The sequence below is a fragment of the Phoenix dactylifera genome, chromosome 1 (genome assembly GCF_051530095.1).
Source record: "Phoenix dactylifera cultivar Ajwa chromosome 1, Ajwa_hap1_PhDact_Kaust_v1.1, whole genome shotgun sequence".
NCBI classification, from domain to species: domain Eukaryota; kingdom Viridiplantae; phylum Streptophyta; class Magnoliopsida; order Arecales; family Arecaceae; genus Phoenix; species Phoenix dactylifera.
In genome coordinates, this window is record NC_143190.1 from 57,181,750 (window position 1) to 57,202,711 (window position 20,962).

At 50.3% G+C, this 20,962-nt stretch overlaps 1 protein-coding gene across 1 annotated transcript; it reads right to left on the reverse strand.

The window, feature by feature from the left end:
- Positions 1–4: 4 nt before the first annotated feature.
- On the reverse strand, positions 5–4,398 carry LOC149768769 (protein FAR-RED IMPAIRED RESPONSE 1-like). The gene is made up of 6 exons (XM_089925993.1): positions 4,135–4,398; positions 3,717–3,794; positions 2,460–3,631; positions 1,657–2,387; positions 903–1,376; positions 5–800 (listed from the first exon to the last, which is right to left on the reverse strand). Exons 1-4 carry the CDS (start codon positions 4,177–4,179, stop codon positions 1,955–1,957), a joined length of 1,728 nt encoding a protein of 575 aa, XP_089782119.1. The 5' UTR covers positions 4,180–4,398; the 3' UTR covers positions 5–800; positions 903–1,376; positions 1,657–1,954.
- Positions 4,399–20,962: the final 16,564 nt, after the last annotated feature.

Sequence of the window (20,962 nt, forward strand, 5' to 3'; positions counted from 1 at the left end):
GAGCCACCCAGTTACCCGGCCATCAGACAGCGTACCGGGATACATGGAGTGGTATCTCCGTATCACGCACGTTGCAGTTCAGCCTCCTCATCTGCGCTCGAGTACTCATTCTGGAGCTAGGGGAGGTCATGATGATGCTGACATGCACCGGCGGCGTAATGCAGCTGCACTCGGTATCAGTACCGACATTGTACGGATGGGTCCCTCAGAGGCTACGTCACTAGGTGCCGGGCACCTATATGATGCTATTTCTCAGATGCATCAGGTACTTCTGGGTGATGAGCCTGGCCCGAGTACAGCACCCTCTCATTCGGATCCAGGACCCTCTCATTCGGACGTACAGCAGTGCACGCGTCGACGATGGCGTCATAGGGATTGATGATGGAGCCTTTGTAATCTTTGTAAAGCCTTTGATATTAATGAAAAATATATATTTTTGGTACATTTACGTGTAATCTTTGTAAAGCCTGGCCCGTTCTATTTTACACAAATATAACAGTGCACATAACAATCAATCTAACAATGCGAAGACAGATATTTTTTGATTTATATTGATGATGGAGTTTCACAGTACATGACTCTAAGAGGCCAAAAAAATTTACAACTTTCAAAAATTGTACATATATAAATAATCAATCTAACTCTACTGTCTCGCTAATTATAACATTAGGTGAGATGCTCTCTTTGAACTGTTGAATCCGTGCTTCATATGAATTTTCCCATCCGGTAGCACAAGGAAGATGATATTTTCGCCAGTTGGTCGCTACTGGCGGAACGGGATGTCCCGGCAACAAGAACACCTTCAAAATTAGAAATAAGAAAATATTAATAGCTACAAAATTATAAATAAGCAAAATTAAATAAGCAAAATTAAATATTCGCAAGTGTTGTGAACGTAGTACCTCAACAAAATGATTTCCATTTACGAATCCGATAGCGATATCTTTGCGGGATAGAAGAGGTACTGGCACAGAACGGAGAGGTAGGAAGGTCAGACATTGTTGCAACGAGAGATGGTATAGGACAACATTATAGCAGGATGCTATAAGATGACCCATGTCCGGCATAGTCATCCATCTGTCATATGGTGGACAATCATCATAATATGATAATGCATGAGTGATCTCAGCAATCGTCCCTTCCACACCATATAATGTGCGATAGTGGTCCGAATGACATTGCAACTCTTGCAATAAATCCTTCCTAACACGCACCCAGTCATCTTCTCCAAATCCCAGTAAGTCAGCTATTGCCCTAAATCCGCAATTCCCATCAGCTTTTACATCCTTGATATGCTGGATGTATGGTCTCAAGGCAGAAGGAATAGCATCAATATAGATAATGGGCGTATGTGACTGGGCTCTAGTACGAAAAACCTGCAAATAATATCAAATGATAGAAAATATGTAACAATGGCAGAACATGTCCCATATCGGCACATCTCGGCACGGCACATCCCGTATCGGCACATCTCGGCACGGCACATCCCGTATCGGCACATCTCAGCACGGCACGTCCCGACATGTCCCGTATCGGCACATCTCGGCACGGCACGTCCCGACATGTCCCGTATCGGCACATGACATACCGGCACGGCACGGACCGTCCCGTAGACGTTGTGATACCTATTGTAAGGAAATAAAATTTGGTACTTACCTTTTGCTTGGGCCGTCTCTTTTGAATCTGAGTAGATGGATTGCGGATGGTAACTTTCTCAACACCAGGTGAATAACTATCCTGTCCAGATAGAACCAACTCAAACGCAGACGGGTCACGTCGAGTAGACGTATCAACCTTCAGTGAAGCGCGCCCACGTGAACCGGTCTTCCGTTTTGCAGGTTCTAAAAGAGGTGTACTATCTGGACTTGCAATCTCTCGTAACTTCTTGATCATCTGCAATTGAGAAGCCCCATCTAACTTCTTGAATCGTAGCGCAATCAAATCTAACTCTGCATCACAACTCAACTGAATTGGCTGCACGGGGGGGGGGGGTAGGCAGAATATCAAGTTTCCTCCAATGAGGATCTATGCAGTCGAGAGGAATGGGCCGACCTTCCACCCTGTACCGCGCAATCTGGTGAGCACATGGTATACCATGTGTGCGTCGAATAGCGCACCCACAATTTGAATCATCAAACCCAACTGAATTGGCTCGTTTCGATTGGGCGAGGACATGATTTAACGCACTTATAGATATGAAACCTCGCAACTCTTTGAATTCAGCTGGCTTGAAGTTGTGCTGCACTACCAATAAACTCTTCTCCAATGAGGCTTTAACGGAGCTGTGCTGCAACTCAATCAATCCATGTATTCTAGTCCAAGATGACTCGAAACTTCCTTGGCTTGATCCAAGCTGCTTTTTGAGCTTTGCATGTGCACTCTCGACCCTAGTAAACAAATGAAAGTTAGATATAAGAATTGAGGCAAATTAAAATTAAATGAGTTTTTATTTGTGATACCTATTTGTCGTCACATTTCCGTAGTGCCTGCATGTATCAGTCCACGCCGCAACAAATCTTTCCTTGTATTTGCTCAGCCAAGTATCTGACACATACTGTAGTGCATCTGGATAGGTACCGAACTCTCTCTGCAGTGCACTCCAGCGATCATTATACTCGTCTTCCGTGGAGGACAGCACTAGTACATTCCAACTCATAATAAATTTATCCCATTTCTCCTTCAATTCGAAAAATTTTTTGCACTTGGCCAAAACATTCCTACTAATATGCCATCTACATAATAAATGTCTAGCAGTAGGAAATACTCTATGAATTGCATTCATCAAAGCCAAGTCTCTATCTGTAACAATCAACTCAGGCAAAACATCATCAGCTATGACACTGCGCAATCTCTCTAATGCCCAAGTATAGCTTTCTTCCCCCTCAGAATTTAAGTATACAAAAGCAACTGAAAATGTCATGTCAGTAGATGTCACCCCCACAATCTCTAAGAGCGGAAGACGATACCTATTCGTCTTGTACGTGCAATCCATTATCAACACACGGGGAAATGCACGGAACAAATCAATGCTGCCAGGGTGTGCCCAAAATAAGTCATGCACAACATCCGTATTAGTACAATTCCTATGCCACTCAATATATTTAGCCTCTGATAATTTACCTAATAGATGTTGCATTTCAGACCTCCCGGCTTTCTCTGCAACCTTAAACCGTTGACGTACATTGTAGATAGTCTTGATAGTCGTAACATTGAGGGCATCTCTTTCCTTCAATGTGGATAATATGTCCTTTGGACGAACCAAACTCTTCGACATATCCACTAACAATTCCGTCTCCTGCTCAGATAATCTCCCTGCATATGAGTGCCCCTCCAGATTCTCTGCAGCGGGATGATTGTGCACTCCACATACGACCAGTAATATCCAATCATCCGCAGTATCCAATTTCTTTCCTCTTAATGCAAAAGGGCATCCACACTTCTTTGTCCCACAGGCAGTCTTTATTCGCTTTTCTTTTGTGGTTCGGTACGTCCCACCCCTCTCACAACCTAACGTAATTCTGGGTTTCTTAGAAATGGTACCTACATCGGATGATTTGATTACAACAACAAAACCATTTCGCCTCCCAGCTTCACGACACCAATTACACAAGTCCTCTCTACTCTTGAAGATCTATACATTAAACAATTTATGTAAGTACACAGTTGTAAAAATAGCTCGCTAAACTAATACAAAATTGCACAATACATTATAATACCTCGTAAGTTGTAAATTCGCTTGTGTAATCCAGTACAAATTCTGATCCAATTATACTCGATTCGGTTGTAGCATAGCCCTACATATAAAATAATTTATCACCAAGAATTAATGAATCAGAGGATCTGTTCGGCACAAAATTCAGCACGGCACGCGATTTGGCACGAGAAGGCTTCTGTTCGGCTGCAGTGTGCCGGACAGAAGCCTTATGTTCGGCTGCAGTGTGCCGGACAGAAGCCTTATGTTCGGCTGCAGTGTGCAGCCGAACAGAAGCCTTCTGTTCGGTAGAGCGTTGCCGAACAGAAGGCTTCTGTTCGGCACTATGCAGCCGAACAGAAGCCTTTTGTTCGGCGATCCAGTGCCGAATGGAGCACGAACCGTGAAAAAAAAAAACTTTCGAAACAAGGTGGAACACGTACCTTTGCGGCCGATTCTTCGTCCCAAATCACTAGTTGCTTGTCCATGCTTCGAATGGGGCTTAAATCTCCTTCAAAGATCGCCTAAACGATGTAAATGGATCGAGGGGTTTAAGGGGGGTTTGAGGGGTGGTTTTTTTTTTCCTTTTCAAAACGAAACGGAGGAGGAGACGGAGGAGGAGGAAGGGGGGTGTACTGAGAAAATTTCAAGGGCAATATGGTAATTACACTAAAGGTTAGTTTGGGTTTTTTTTTTTTGGTTTTTGGGGGGTGTCCTGAGCAATCGGGGGGGGGGGGGGGGGGGTGTATTTAGAACTCCCCCCGGTATGGTCGTGCGCGTGGTTTGAGTCGGATTGGAAGAGTGGACCGTACACCGTAGGTTTAGTGAGTAAATATGCTGCTAAAACGGTGCTGTTCTAATAGCATAAATACGAAGAGGAATAAAGTGGGTGAGCCAGAGAGAAATGGTGAGGATTTTGACGAGTGTCTAGCATCCAACAGAGGACCACAAGTTGTTCATGCTTATCAGGTTTTTCTTCTTCTTCTTCTTCTTCTTCTTTTTTTTTTTTTTTTTTTTTTTTGGGTGAAAAAATAGGAGGGGAGGGGGAGGGACCAGCCCACCCGCGTAGCAGCCCCATTACTGGGCCCCCCTTCCACCAGGGAATGTTCGATACAGGTCGCAGGTTTTCGCGTGCCTTCCCCGACCCGTGGGCTCACCCCACTGGGTTCACCGCCTCACGTGTGGGTACGTCACCCCAGCGCCACCTTGGTACAAGTGGAAGGAAAGCATAACCGCCAACAAGCCAGCCGGGCGTGGGGCATCCGGTCCCCTAATTTAATCGACGCCCGCGCGTTTCGAACCCGGGTAACTTGGGCGGAATTATCGCCCCCTTACCACCAGGCTACTACCTTGGTGGCTCTTCTTCTTCTTCTTCTTTTTTGTGTGATTGCGATATGTATCGGTTTGAGACATGGAATGTAACAAGGGCCATCGCATCCTCATTCTACTTTGATTTTTTATTATTTTTTCCTTTTATAAATTGCGCTGGACTAGTATAAGATATCTCAAATTGATATTATCTTGGTTATTTAGCTAATAAATGTTTGTATATGAACAAAGGCAAGAGCCAACTTCATGGTACTTTGTTTTGTTGTTTTGCCAGGCGACCGGAGTTTGGCTTGTCCTTGAGACACCGCAAAGTGGTGATTCATCATACTTTATTAATAAATAAACAAAATAAATGACAATATAATATTGAAAAAGCACTAAAGTTCATCTCCTGCATGTTGGACTTCAAGACTTTCTAATGATTGCTTATTGTTGCTGGAAATTGGACCCGGGGGCGACCGTCGGCTGAGAGGGGGGAAAGCTCCGCTGCTGGAACAGTAGGTGGCGGCGCGTCTGCTGGTGGCGTCCCCCTGGAGAGTCCTGCAAGAAGCCGGTGGCCGGGATCTCCGGCGCCGGCCCTCCGATGTTTAAGTCAGAGGGGGGCTGGTATATGAGTGGAGTAAAAGAGGAGAATGTTGTTCTTGTGTCCGTCCCCCTTTCCCCCCGGTTCCCTTTTATAGAAGGATATTATGTTACCTGGGAGGTGACATGGGAAATTGTCTTCTTCGTGATAATTGGGCACGATCATGCTCATTAATGGCGTTGTGGAGAACGAGACCGGATCAGACCGGAGCCAGCGAATTGTCATGGTTGATCGGACCTATTGGAGTGGTTCAACCGCCGGCCGTGGTGGGCTTGGGGTTCGTAGATAGCAAGTGCATTAATTGCTAAGTGAACCGGTGATCAGGGAGAGCCATACGCTTTGATGGTCCAGTGATCCGGAGATCATCTTGGGCCGTGTTGATTTAATGGTTGAGTGCACTGGAGGCCCGCAGGGGTCACACGCATTAATGATCGGGTGTGCCAGAGGCCTGCGGAGGTCACGTGCCTTAATGGCTTGACGACGGTAGCAGAGTACGGTGGAGTCAAGTATCTAGTTGTCAGATTCTCTAAGGGATTAGGCTGGGGTCGAATATTTGGACAAGGCATGGGTTCGGCACCTGGTCGAGCCGAGCCGGTTGCTCAGCGGAGTGCCTCCAATTTGAACGTTGTGGGGTCGGGCGCCTTTACGGTTGGCGCCTTCCTGGTCGGCGCTCCCTGGCCGAGCGCCTTCCTGGTCGGCGCTCCCTGGCCGAGCGCCTTCCTGGTCGGCGCTCCCTGGCCGAGCGCCTTCCTGGTCGGCGCTCCCTGGCCGAGCGCCTTCCGGGTTGGCGTTCCCTGGGTTTTCCCCCAACACTACCCCCCGACTTCCGAGTTCCAGCTGGCCACCAGCTTGAGCGCGGGAAGTAGTCTTAGTCGGGTCATTATGAATTAGAGAAATTTCGAATTATCGCGCGCTTCGAGGCGCTTTTAATAGGCGGCGTCTCTTCTTTTCCGAAACGTCTCATTATTAGGGTGCCTTTCTCGAAGCGTCCTCGCGTCGTGGGCTCATGATAGGGCCGCACGATCTGACGAGGCGCTTCTGTGTTCGAAGCGTCAGCCTGAATTGAATGCGGCGCTCCGGCTCTCGAGCCTACATGTGTCATGATCTGAACGGGGAGCAGTGTCTTTCCTCGCTGATTTGGGCCGTTGGAGGAACCTACATAAGCCCTCACCTGGCCTCCAGCTACTTTCTTATTGTCTTCTTCCTCCAGCTTCTTCTCAGTCCGAAGTTTCCAATCTCCGGCGAACTTCACAGGTCTCTTATTTTTTTTTATCCTCCCAGAATCCTTTCCTCTCTTCTTCCAATGGGTCCCGGTCCGAGCGATATCGAGTCCACCATGAGTGAGCTAGAGGTCAAAATGGTCGAGGAATGGTTCTTTCCTCGATGAGGGTTCCGTTTGGAGACCGCGAGATTGGGGGATCGAGTAACGAATCCCCCGGTAGGCCGGATCGGAGTGTACGTGGAGGCACTCTGGGCCGGCCTACGATTTCCCTTTCACGGGTTCGTGAACGAGTTGCTTACGGAGTACCAGTTGGTCCCGGCGCAACTCGCTCCGAATGCCTGGAGGACAATCGTCGGTTTCCTGTCGCTGTGTTTGGCGTTCGGGATTCCGACCTCTGTGAACGTTTTCCGGCGACTTTTCGTGTTGAAGTCGAACCCGGGAGACGGAGAGTGGCTCTACGTCGCCCTTCGGGCGGGTCGGCCACTCTTCCAGGGCGCCCCATCGTCCATTCATGAGTGGAAGAAAAAATTCTTCTTCCTGGGCTCCAAGCAGACATGGGGGTTTGACCCTAGGTGGAGGCCGAGCCGACTTAGGACCGTCAACAAAGTCCCCAAGCTTTCTATGCGCGAGCAGGGGATCCTTGACACCGTTCGCAGCCTCGGGGACGGTATTCTGCTGAGTGGCCTCATAAGCGAGGATGCTCTAGTGAATGTTGGCCTGAGCTCGGCGCGTCCTCAGGGTAAGGGTAATAATAGAAAGTCCTATTTATTTATTTTTTTTTTGCTATCATTCTGCGTTCTAATCCTGCTCGTCCTTGCAGATATCGCGAAAATGGTGACCAAGAGCGAAGTTCTGTACGCCCATTTTCAGAAAAGGGCGGCCGAGCTTGCGGGAGAACCGACCGAGCCAAAGAAGAAGCCAAAGGTCTCGGCCGCCGTGGTTGCCGAGAAGGGCGCTCCCAGTACCGCGCACTCCGAGGCTGGTCGGGGGGAGGGCCCAGGTTCTAGGGGCACAAGCTCTGGTGGAGCTACGATGGCGCTCCCGTGCCCGGCGCCAATTTCGCAAGTTCCTGGTCGGCAAGAAGCCCCGAGCACCGACCAGGGAGTGATTGGTTCTGCGGCAAGTTTGGTGCTTGCGCACCCTGCTCCAATTTTGCGGCAGTCAGACCGGCCGTCTGTCCGATCCCAATTCCCCAGTCCCGAGCCGGGGAATAGCCAAGGGGCCACGGGGCCGCCTCCGCCCAGGCCAGCAGAGCCCAGTCTTCCGGGTTCGTCAGGTCCCCGGGAGAGGGTGCCCTACGCTCCCGGTTGGGCGGTTTTCGAGGGCGACTCAGCCCTCGATAATCCCCAGATAGCGCGCGAGGTTCTTCGGGTCGCGCTGCTCCCGGCCGACTAGGCTAAGATCCGGTCCATGAATTATGGCGCCTTCATGGACTCAGCCCTTTGCTCTGTTGTCCGGGTAAGTTAGCTTTCGTATGTGTAAGTTCGTTTCGAATTGGCTCGGATTTTGTTGCTTATTTTCTTCTTTTACAGTACCTCCACGAGACCCAGACGCTGATGCACATAGTCCAAGACTACTGGGACCGGGCCCGAAGGCATCAACGCAGGCAGGAGGAGGCCGAGGCAAGGTGCCTCGTATCCGAGGCCGAGCAAAAAGTGCTTCAGACAAGGGTGGAGGCAGCCGAGGGCGAGATTCGGGCTCTGACCGCCGAGCTCGAAGAGGAGAGGGGCGCGCATACACTGGCCAGATCCGAAGTGCGCGCCGCGGAGGCTCGTTTGGTCGAGGCCGAGTCGATGCTCGCTATCCGCGAGCAGGAGGTGGGGGAAGCTCACCTCAAGGCCCAAGAGCTCGAGGCCCGTTTGCTCGACGCGCAGTCCTTGCTCGTCGCTCGCGAACGGGAAATAAAGAATCTAGAGCGGAAGGCCGCGTGATCGGTTCTTTCAATTTTGAAAATAAAACCACGCAATAGCACGTATCCTGTAGGATAGTGATTACGGGTGTCGGTCCACAGGGATTGGAGACAAGTTATTTTTCCTAATTAAATAATTACTTCAAAAAGGATAAGCTAGAGTAAATGATAAAAACATAAGAATTAATATGGGTGTAGTAGTATGAATTATCTATGGAGAGAGGTGTTTAGGGCTAGAATCCACCGATGGATTCGTAAGTGTGGTGCTTTCAATGACTTAGATGCGTGTATGATCTGATTGCTCTTAACTACAAGTTAGGGCAATCATACAAAAAGCTGAAATCTAACCCACAGTATGAGTCATCTAAGCCTGGCACAAACCATCTTTTCTAAGGATAGGCATGGTCTGTCCTATTTAGCATGATTCATCTGATGATTAATTTTTCAAAGATAAATCCGATAGTTGCATAGCAATCTCTTCCAAACCACAGGTATTGGATTCAATTTCGATAAACTAGATTAATTCATGCAAAGACTTTCTACAAGATAAACATCTTACATAAATTAAACAAGACAATTTAAGATCATAATTTCATTGAGTATGCAACTGTCTTACAACGCTAAAAATCAAAGAAATGCAACACAAATACTCATCCATGGCTTCATCAAACCCCTAAACCAGGATTCAGCCGCTCATGGTGGCAGGAAGTCCTCCCATCTTCATAAAAAATTGCTCTTCACCGAAAACAGAGCCTCCTCCTGTTTTCTTTCGAACCGAGCTCCCCCTCTGTTTGCCTCATGATTCTTCCTCCTTTTATAGCTCCCCACTAAGGATTAGCCAGCGGTGGGTCCTTGATTTCGTGTGAAGAGGAGGAAGAACGCATGCTTGATTGTTGGGCGGAATCCATGGGATCGGAAGCTGACCGCGGGATGGAGGCGCTGATCCGAGGGCGTCACGGGCGGCAGAAGCGGCGAAGGATCTGGTTGCTGGCTGCACCACATGGGACTCGTGGCTGGAACGGGGGAATCGACGGGTGGCGACTCGAATCTCGGCCGTGATCCGCTGCGAGAGGAAGAAGATGAACAGTGGAGATCTGTGAATGTGCTGGGACAAGCGGCCGGTCCGGGATGCTGCGGCTGTAAACGGAAAGGAGTTGCGGGAGAGGAGGAAGAGGGCTGATGCGGAAGGTTTCACGAGCGGCTGGGGCGCGATGCGTGGGAGGTGTTGATCACGGCGTGGAGTCGGAAGTCCGGGAGAGGAGATGCCGCACGCGGTTGATGGCGGAGGAGCTTGATCTCCGCTGCTAGGGATTTGGATTTGGATGAAGACAGCATGGATGCGGTGGCACGCGGTTGGGAAGCTGGAAAGGATAGGTAACGGAGAGGGGAAAGAAGATAAACAATGGAAGAAGAAGAAGATAAACAGTGAACTTATATATATATTATTTATTAATTAATTTATTTATTATTTGATTTATATATACATAAATATATATTTGTAAAAACACTGTTCATATGAACAGTGTTTTCACGAGATACTGTTCATATGAACAGTGAATCCAGTAATTCTTCCCAAAATTATTTTTATTTATTTTATTATTTTATTATTATCATTTATTATTATTATTATTATTTTTAAAATTATAAATTTTATATGAAGGCACGCAAGGCATTGGTTGGGAATTGACTTTGGGTTTGAGGTGGGTCATGAATGTTGATTTGCTTGAACTTGTTCTTGAGCCCAATGACATTTAATTTTTACTAAACCGCTTCAGATTGAACTCAACCAGATCAGACTGTGACTTAATAAAAGGGTTAATCAAATATTTTCCATACAATTATAACTTTCAATCTAACCAGGACCAAAGCCCATTTAATTATACCCTTAGCTTGATTACAACTCCATCAGGTTAATAAATCGGGTCAACACAATCTCCTCCTTATATATTTTTATGAAAGATCTCAACCAGAAGAGAGGCAAATTCAGAGTCTGTTTTAAGAAAAGTATTATTTATCTCTTACCATAATTTAAATTTATTTTATTGTTTATTCAATTTCATGGTAAAACAAGTAGTTATCCGTTTAAGAACATTGATAAGTGCTGAAAAAAGAATATTAAATTATAGATTAATCAGCACTTATCACCGCGTATCACGAGGCTCGGGAGCAGGCCCAGGACGCCGTTAAACTCTTCCGTGAATCGGAAGAGTTTCGCGACCTACTGGAGGAGGAAGGCATAAATGGGCTCATCCAGGGCTTCAAGGACTTCCGCAACCAACTACGGCGACTTCTCCCCGACTTCGACCTTAACCTGCTTCAACCAGGAGCGGGGGTCGAAGAATCGGAGGCGGAAGCAGAAGCTCGGGCGGTCGATGAGGCCGCCCAGGAGGGCCCGGCCGAGGCGCCCGAGGCTGCTCCCGAGGTCCCCGAGGCTGCTCCCGAGGTTGTCGAGGCTGCTGTGGTAGAGACCTCAGTCACGGAGGAACCAGCCGCCCTTGAAGTTGCCGAGAACAATAGAGCCGAGCCTTAGGTTTTTCATTTTCTTCATTTTTGTAAATTGGGATGGCCTTTATATTGTTATAAGGCTGAGCCTACACTTTGTACTTAGCCTTCGGGCTCCTCTACCCTTAGCTTGATTACAACTCCATCAGGTTAATAAATCGGGTCAACACAATCTCCTCCTTATATATTTTTATGAAAGATCTCAACCAGAAGAGAGGCAAATTCAGAGTCTGTTTTAAGAAAAGTATTATTTATCTCTTACCATAATTTAAATTTATTTTATTGTTTATTCAATTTCATGGTAAAACAAGTAGTTATCCGTTTAAGAACATTGATAAGTGCTGAAAAAAGAATATTAAATTATAGATTAATCAGCACTTATCACCGCGTATCACGAGGCTCGGGAGCAGGCCCAGGACGCCGTTAAACTCTTCCGTGAATCGGAAGAGTTTCGCGACCTACTGGAGGAGGAAGGCGTAAATGGGCTCATCCAGGGCTTCAAGGACTTCCGCAACCAACTACGGCGACTTCTCCCCGACTTCGACCTTAACCTGCTTCAACCAGGAGCGGGGGTCGAAGAATCGGAGGCGGAAGCAGAAGCTCGGGCGGTCGATGAGGCCGCCCAGGAGGGCCCGGCCGAGGCGCCCAAGGCTGCTCCCGAGGTCCCTGAGGCTGCTCCCGAGGTTGTCGAGGCTGCTGTGGTAGAGACCTCAGTTGCGGAGGAACCAGCCGCCCTTGAAGTTGCCGAGAACAATAGAGCCGAGCCTTAGGTTTTTCATTTTCTTCATTTTTGTAAATTGGGATGGCCTTTATATTGTTATAAGGCTGAGCCTACACTTTGTACTTAGCCTTCGGGCTCCTCTAAATGAATATCTTTTCGTAACTTGCAATTGGTTTATGTCCCGATTTTTGGTAGATCTAGGTTTCTTCAATCGGATCCGCATTAAGTTCCAAGGACTCGGGCTTTGCAGCCCCAATTTCGTCTGCTACGCAGTTAGACCTGTATTTAGGTTCAGCATATTTGTCCAGTCCGGGCTCAGGTCCGAGTTTCCGCTGCTCGGACCTTCGACCAGCGATGTCGCGATGCTTAGGTCTGAGAAGATGCGCTTAGGCTCGGCAAGCCTTCTCGAGCTTAGCTCAGAATTTGGCCGAGCCCTAGGACCAAAGGTCACTAACCGAACTCGAATTTTATTCGGACTCCGAACTCGGACCTTAGGTTACCGAGGCGGGTTGTCGGACCTCTTCCGACAACCAAATTCGGATATTCCGAGGTCTAGGATGGGAGTTCGTCGAGCTACCGATATAGACCAGGCTATAGTTCGTTGTCGAGCAGTGCATGCGGGACGGGCGAGGCCAGGCAATGATTGGCCCGGCCTGGTACCTCGGCGCTAGTCGGGGTTTCATTCAGGTACTTAATTAATCAAGAATGAAGTAAATGAAATAATGTAAGACATTAATCGAAAGGGTACCTGGTACCATGAGTGTCTTACGCCGAGGTTGTGAACTTTGCTCGGCAATATTGAAAACGCTCTTCTGCTCGGAGTCCGTTCTCTAGGGACGCTAGCATGATAGAAGAAACCAGTTGCCATCAGAGATGTTTTACTGTCCACGAACAGATGGAGGTCGGGCCGAGCTCGACGTCTGGTGGAGGTCGGGCCGAGCTCGACGTCTGGTGGAGGTCGGGCCGAGCTCGACGTCTGGTGGAGATCGGGCCGAGCTCGACATTTGATGGAGATCGAGCCGAGCTCAACGTTTGATGGAGATCGAGCCGAGCTCGATGTTTGGTGGAGACTGCATCTCGAACTCACGAACATCTTCGGGGAGACCACGAAGGTGCTCCATCATCCCGAAATATCGGGGTATCCCGACCGTAGTCGAGGTATTTGATGGAGATCGAGCCGAGCTCGATGTTTGGTGGAGACCGCATCTCGAACTCACGAACATCTTCGGGGAGACCACGAAGGTGCTCCATCATCCCGAAATATTGGGGCATCCCGACCGTAGTCGAGGTATTTGATGGAGATCGAGCCGAGCTCGATGTTTGATGGAGATCGAGCCGAGCTCGATGTTTGATGGAGATCGAGCCGAGCTCGATGTCGACGCTCCAAGGTTTCGTTAAGGCGTCCGGCTTCGCTCTATGCTGATGGACGAGCTGGGCCAAGTCTGGTAGTCATGAGACAATCATTAGGAGAATTGGCGCATTTGAACAATTGCACATAAGCTGTTGTAAAAAAGCGAGATTTATGATTAAAATGGGAAACCCCTTGGGGTCTACTGGTAGTACACGCGGAGATTTTTGGAACTCCAGCTTCGTGGAATGGGGGTCCCATCGAGAGACTCCAGCTTGTACGTTTCGGGCCGCTGGACACGTGTGATTCGGTAAGGTCCCTCCCAATTCGGAGCCAGTTTTCCTTGCTCGGTCGGTCGGGAAGCCTCGGCTCTTCTAAGGACGAGGTCCCCTGCTTTGAAGGATTTAACTTTGACTCTGGCGTTGTAGTACTGCGCTGTTTTTTGCTGGTACCTCGCCATGCGAACCCGGGCGGCCTCCCTTGTCTCCTCGATTAGGTCCAGGTTATTTCTGAGCTGTGAGGAGTTGGAGCTGGCGCCATAGTGCTCTACCCTCGGGGAAGGGAGTCCGATCTCTAGCGGGATGACGGCTTCCGTTCCATATGTTAAATTGAAAGGAGTTTCGCCGGTGGGGACACGGAATGTGGTCCGGTAAGCCCACAGGACATTGTATAGGTCTTCGACCCACTGTCCTTTGGATTTGTCGAGCCTGGCTTTGAGCTCCTGCAAAATAGTACGATTTGTTACCTCGGTTTCTCCATTCGTCTGAGGGTGCGCGACCGAGGTGAAGCGGTGGTCGATGCCAAGCTCGGAGCAGAATTTCCTAAAGCGAAGGTTGTCGAACTGGCGGCCGTTGTCTGATATGAGGATGCGGGGGAGTCCGAATCTATAGATTATTGACTTCCAGACAAAATTCCGCATCTTCTGCTCGGTGATCCGGGCGAGTGGCTCGGCTTCCACCCACTTGATAAAATAGTCGATGAAGACGACTAGGAATTTCCTTTGCCCGGTCGCCAGAGGGAATGGTCCCAAGATGTCGATCCCCCACTGGGCAAAAGGCCAGGGGGAGCCGATGGAGGTTAACGGAGCCGAGGGTCGGCGTTGGACATTGGCGTTTCTCTGGCATCGGTCGCATCTTCGGACGAAGTCCAAAGCATCCTTCTGGAGTGTCGGCCAGTAGTATCCTTGGCGCAAAATCTCATGCGCCAGTGCTCGTCCCCCCAGATGATTTCCACAAATTCCCTCATGGACTTCACGCATTGCATAATCAGCCTCTGTCGGACGGAGACATCTGAGGAGGAGAGAGGTAAAAGATTTTCGATAAAGCTTTCCCTCGTGCAATATGTACCAGGCGGCGGAACGCTTTACTCGGCGAGCCTCACGTTCATCACTGAGGAGGACTTCGTCTCGCAGATAGCTGATGAGCTCGTCCATCCAGCTTGGCTCGAACTCAACGCAAAGGGCCTGCTCGAGCTCCTCCGTGCTGGGTTTTTGGAGATACTCGAGTGCCGCTGCTTTGGGAAGCTCGCTCATGCGAGAGGATGCCAGCTTTGACAGCTGGTTTGCTCTAAGGTTCTCTGCCCTGGCAACATGTTGGATGTGGAAAGAATTCAAGGTTGAGGTGAAGTTCCGTACCTTCCGAAGATACTCCTGCATTGTGGGGTCTCTGGCTTCGAAGTCTTTCAGGACTTGGTTTACGACGAGCTGAGAATCGCTGAAGGCCCTCAGGTCATTCACTCCTAGATCTTTGGCTAACTTGAGCCCGGCGACGAGTGCTTCGTATTCCGCCATGTTGTTAGAAGCAGGGAACTCGAGGCGTAGAGCTTGTTCGGCAACCACCCCATCCGGGCTGGTGAGGATGAGACCCGCTCCGCTACCCTCCGAGTTTGAAGAACCATCGACGTGCAGAGCCCATGCCAAGCTCGGGGTCTGCTCTATTGGCGCAGGATCAGGTTCGGGCTCGGCCTCGTCCGGTACAGTGCACTCGACAATAAAGTCGGCGAGTGCCTGTGCCTTGATCGCCGGTCTGGGTCGGTACTTGAGGTCGAACTCCCCGAGCTCGACGGCCCACTTAGTAATCCGGCCCGCGCGGTCTGATCTTTGTAGGATCTGCTTTATTGGCTGGTCAGTCAGCACGGCTATCGTGTGGGCTTGAAAATAGGACCGGAGCCTCCGAGCTGAGACGACCAAGGCATAAACAGTCTTCTCCAGCTTGGAGTATCGGGTCTCCGCATTCCTCAAGACTCGGCTAGTGTAATATACTGGCTTTTGGAGCTTGCTCTCCTTCCGAACCAGGACCGAGCTCACTGCCACGGAGGAAACAGCTAGGTAAAGGTAGAGGAGTTCACCCTGCTGAGGCTTTATGAGCAGGGGAGGGGAAGCAAGAAGGCGCTTGAGCTCTTCGAAAGATTGCTGGCACTCGGGGGACCATAGAAAGTTCTTTGGCTTCTTAAGAGTTGCAAAAAATGGAAGGCAGCGCTCGGCCGATCGGGAGACGAATCTCCCGAGGGCTGCGACACGGCCCGTGAGCCGTTGTACCTCCTTGACTGTCCTTGGGGGCGTCATCTCTTGGAGTGCTCGGATATTTTCAAGATTGGCCTCGATTCCCCGCTGCGTAATTACGAAGCCAAGGAATTTGCCCGAGGTGACCCCGAATGCACACTTGGCCGGGTTGAGCTTCATTTGGTACCTTCGGAGTGTGGAGAATGCTTCACTGAAGTCAGTCACATGATCTTGCGCCACTTTGCTTTTCACCAACATGTCATCAACATAGACCTCCATGTTTCGGCCTATTTGGTCTTTGAAGATCCGGCTGACCAGCCTCTAATAAGTTGCTCCGGCATTCTTTAAGCCGAATGGCATCACTTTGTAGCAATAGGTACCCCCGTCGGTGATGAAGGCCGTCTTTTCTTCATCTTCTGACGCCATCCGGATCTGGTTGTATCTGGAGAAGGCGTCCATAAATGCCAACAGCTCGTGTCCCGAGGTGGAATCCACGAGCTGGTCGATGCTGGGGAGTGGAAAGCTGTCCTTTGGACAGGCCTTATTCAAGTCGGTGTAGTCCACGCACATGCGTCATTTCCCGCTAGCCTTTTTAACGAGGACCACATTGGCGAGCCACTCTGGATAGGATATCTCTCGGATGAAGCCAACCTTGAGAAGTTTATCAACTTCCTCGGCTGCTGCTCGTTGTCGTTCAGGAGCGGCACCTCGCTTCTTTTGTCGCACGGGCTTGCAGGTCGGCTTTACTTGGAGTCGGTGGACCATGACCTCCGGATCTATCCCCGGTATATCCGCGGGCGTCCAGGCAAAGACGTCCATGTTGTTTCGCAAGAAACTGACGAGGCGATCCCTTTCGAGATCATCGAGGCCGGAACCGACCTGCACGGTTAGCTCGGGAAAGTTTTCGTGCAAAGGAACTTGGATTAGTAGCTCACCGGGCTCTACCCGATTTTTCTGAGGGCCGACCCGTGCCTCCAGGGTTTCAGCCGAAGGCTGGTCTATTGCTGGGACCGACACCTCGGCTGGTCGCTTCGCCTCATGGGTCGCCATATAGCATCGTCTCGCTACCGCCTGGTCCCCACGGACTTCGCCAACTCCTTGGCTGGTGAGGAATCGCATGAGCAGGTGGCGAGTTGAGACCACGGCTCGAAGGACGTTAAGCCCTGGTCTTCCAAGAATGGCATTATAAGCCGAGGGCAGGCGTATCACAAGGAAGCCCATCCTCACGGTGCTTTCCCGGGGGGCGAGCCCGGCCATGACCAGAAGATCGACCTCGCCCTCTACTGGGACCGAGTCTCCAATAAATCCGACCAACGGAGCATTCATTCTCCGTAGTTGCTTTTCTGTCATCCCCATTTTACAATAGGCATCAAAATACAAAACGTTCGACGAGCTTCCATTATCGATTAAGATGCGTTTTACATCAAATCTATTCATGACCATAGAGATGACCACAGCATCATCGTGGGGAGTTTCGACTCCCTCCAAGTCTTCATCTGAGAATGAGATGGCTTCCGAGGTGCGCAGGCGCTTCGAGGAGGTCCCTTCCCCCGGAGCTTCTCCGACCGAGGCCCTGCCTCGGATGGTGTTGATGGTGCTGGCGATGGGCCTGTTGGCATTTGGATCTTTAGGCTGTGCGGCCCTCTCCGCTGGCCTTTTCTCTTCACGCCGGCCTCGTACAAACCGATCGAGCACCCCTCGGCGAATGAGTGCTTCAATCTCGTCCCGGAGCTGGAAGCAGTCCTCCGTATCATGGCCATGATCCCGATGGAAACGGCAGTACTTCCGAGGATCGCGCCGGGCTCCGGGATCTCGTCTCGGGGGCGGGGGCCGGAAATAATCCCGGCCCTCAATCTCCACGAGGATTTCGGTCCGAGGAGCAGTAAGGGGGGTGTAGTTTTCATACCTCCCTTCGGGTATGCGGGCCCGTGGTGGAAACCTCGGGCGGAGCGGTGACCTCTGCTGAGGTGGTCCCCGTAACCGGGGTGGACTCTTCAGATGGGGCGGATTCTTGGCTCGGCGCGGGGACGGGCTCCTAGGATGACCACGCTCCTCGCGGCGTCTTTTCTGCTTCTTGGAAGTCTGCTCGGCTCCGCTCCATCTAATGGCAACAGCTTCCTCGGCTTTCGCGTACTTCCGCGCCCCAATCAGCATTTCGGTGAGGTCCGCAGGGAAGTTCTTCTCGATGGAGAAGAGGAACCTGTAAGACCAGGCTCCAGTCTTTAGTGCTGACATGGCAATTGACTGGTCAAGCTCCCGGACTTCCCATGTTGCGGCGGTAAATCGGTCCAAATATTCCCTAAGAGACTCCCCCTCCTTTTGTTTTATATCAAGGAGGGAGTCCGATGTCCGTCACTGAGGTTGGCTGGCAGCGAAGTTGCTGGCGAACTGTCTGCCGAGCTGCTCGAAGGAGAAAACAGTGCTTGGCTTCAGCCCGGTAAACTAGAGCCGGGCTGGTCCTCGGAGTGTTGCTGGGAAAGCTTGCACAGCATGGCCTCCGAGGCTCCCTGCAGGGCCATTAGGGCCCGATAGCTTTCCAGGTGGTCAAGGGGGTCGGTCCTGCCGTTGTAAGGCTCCACCTGAGGCATCTTGAATCTTGGCGGGACCGGCTCGTCTTCAATCCGTTAGAAAAAGGGGGACCTCGTGGTGAACTCAAAGTCACCATCGCGTCCCGACCTCTTTCCATGGAGTGCCTGAATCTGGCGCTCCAGCTTCTCGACCTTCTTGTCGAGCTCATCATTCTGGGGGATCGCCGCGGCGGTCCGCTTCGGTGCAGGTTGCCCTGGGACTGACTCGGCCTCTGATGGTTGTGGCCAGCCACCAGGATCTCTCACCGGGTGCTCTCTCCAGAGGAGGCCTGAACTTGAGAGTCCTGACCTCGGAGGGGGAATCCGCTTGCAGGAGGCACCGGCTGAACCGGGGCTGGAGGGAGCGGTGCCGTCAGGATGCCCCTGGGTTGCAAGCTTTGGACAGCGGTGGTCAAGGCCTGAACTTGTTGCACCAGGGCATCAAACTGCTCCGGCCGAACTTGGGGAGTTGACTCGGCCGGAGGCGACGAGTTCTGGACAGAGTGTCCAGGACTGGGTGGAGGACGTCGAGAAGCATTAGAAGCTCCCTTACTTCTCACTTTCATGGCCGCGACTCGGGCCCTTCCTCTAGCGCTAACTGTTGCTGGAAATTGGACCCGGGGGCGACCGTCGGCTAAGAGGGGGGAAAGCTCCGCTGCTGGAACAGTAGGTGGCGGCGTGTCTGCTGGTGGCGTCCCCCTGGAGAGTCCTGCAAGAAGCCGGTGGCCGGGATCTCCGGCGCCGGCCCTCCGATGCTTAAGTCAGAGGGGGGCTGGTATATGAGTGGAGTAAAAGAGGAGAATGTTGTTCTTGTGTCCGTCCCCCTTTCCCCCCGGTTCCCTTTTATAGAAGGATATTATGTTACCTGGGAGGTGACAGGGAAAATTGTCTTCTTCGTGATAATTGGGCACGATCATGCTCATTAATGGCGTTGTGGAGAACGAGACCGGAGCCAGCGAATTGTCATGGTTGATCGGACCTGTTGGAGTGGTTCAACCGCCGGCCGTGGTGGGCTTGGGGTTCGTAGATAGTAAGTGCATTAATTGCTGAGTGAACCGGTGATCAAGGAGAGCCATACGCTTTGATGGTCCAGTGATCCGGAGATCATCTTGGGCCGTGTTTATTTAATGGTTGAGTGCACTGGAGGCCCGCAGGGGTCACACGCATTAATGATCGGGCGTGCCGAAGGCCTGCGGAGGTCACGTGCCTTAATGGCTTGATGACGGTAGCAGAGTACGGTGGAGTCAAGTATCTAGTTGTCAGATTCTCTAAGGGATTAGGCTGGGGTCGAATATTTGGACAAGGCATGGGCTCGGCACCTGGTCGAGCCGAGCCGGTTGCTCAGCGGAGTGCCTCCAATTTGAACGTTGTGGGGTCGGGCGCCTTTACGGTTGGCGCCTTCCTGGTCGACGTTCCCTGGTCGAGCGCCTTTCTGGTCGGCGCTCCCTGGCCGAGCGCCTTCCTGGTCGGCGCTCCCTGGCCGAGCGCCTTCCTGGTCGGCGCTCCCTGGCCGAGCGCCTTCCTGGTCGGCGCTCCCTGGCCGAGCGCCTTCCAGGTTGGCACGACTTGGGTTTTCCTCCAACACTTATCTTAGGAGGAGAAGTGATCAACGTATCTCTGAAACATTCTGCCGACTCTGTACGTTCCATATCAGTAAATTACTTGGTATATGTGTTTTTCATCAAAGCTGCATCTTCTTGTTGGTTTTTATATTTTTTTATTTTTCTCAGGTGAAGACCACACATGCTGTATGATGGAAAATTATGCACGAGCTCCAGATATATAGAGATCAATTTTGCAGGAGCATTGACCGCTCTAGGACCTTTCCTGTATTTGTCCATGACGACATCATTTGCATAATTCCCAGCTGCCTTTCAATTGCGTCAGACTGTGCTTTCAAACCGGATTCTTCATTAGACTGGAAACCCACACCCAAAATAGATATCAAAAAGCATCTAACAGCATCATTACAAGAAATTGAGCATATTTCTTTCACTTTCAAGACCTTGTTGCCAATCGAACTCAGCTTTCTTGAACGTCCAAGGTTGCCAGCAAGCGGGTAACGCTTCTGAACTTTTGAATGACATGGTAGAGGCTTATGATGGCACCAGCCTATGCTAACTTTAAGATAGTACTGAGACAGCACTGCGTTTTTGAAATGCACAAGGTTTTACTTGACGGCCACTGTGAAGGACTTTGAACTGAAAATGTATCATTTTGGAGCATCCTTATTTTGCGAGCACAAACACGACACCTTACGGAGTCAATCCCGGAAGAATCTCGAACCTTCTACGATGTGCTCAAATTCTCAAATTTCACAAGACTGCCTATAGGTGCATAACTAGTTAAAAGCCATAAATAGATTTTCTTAAGAACTGCAATCCAACTTTAAAATCAAGAATTTCATACGTTTAAAAAAAATGAATATATCTTTTTAAGAAATCAGGCAAGATATAAATCACATTTGAATACCTGTCAACTGGTAAAAACGAACCAACAATAAACAACAGAACATAATAACATATCTATTTTAACTACTCTTCAGAACTCGTTTGGGACTCAAGGCGCTTTTTCTTCTTGCTCCTGTCTT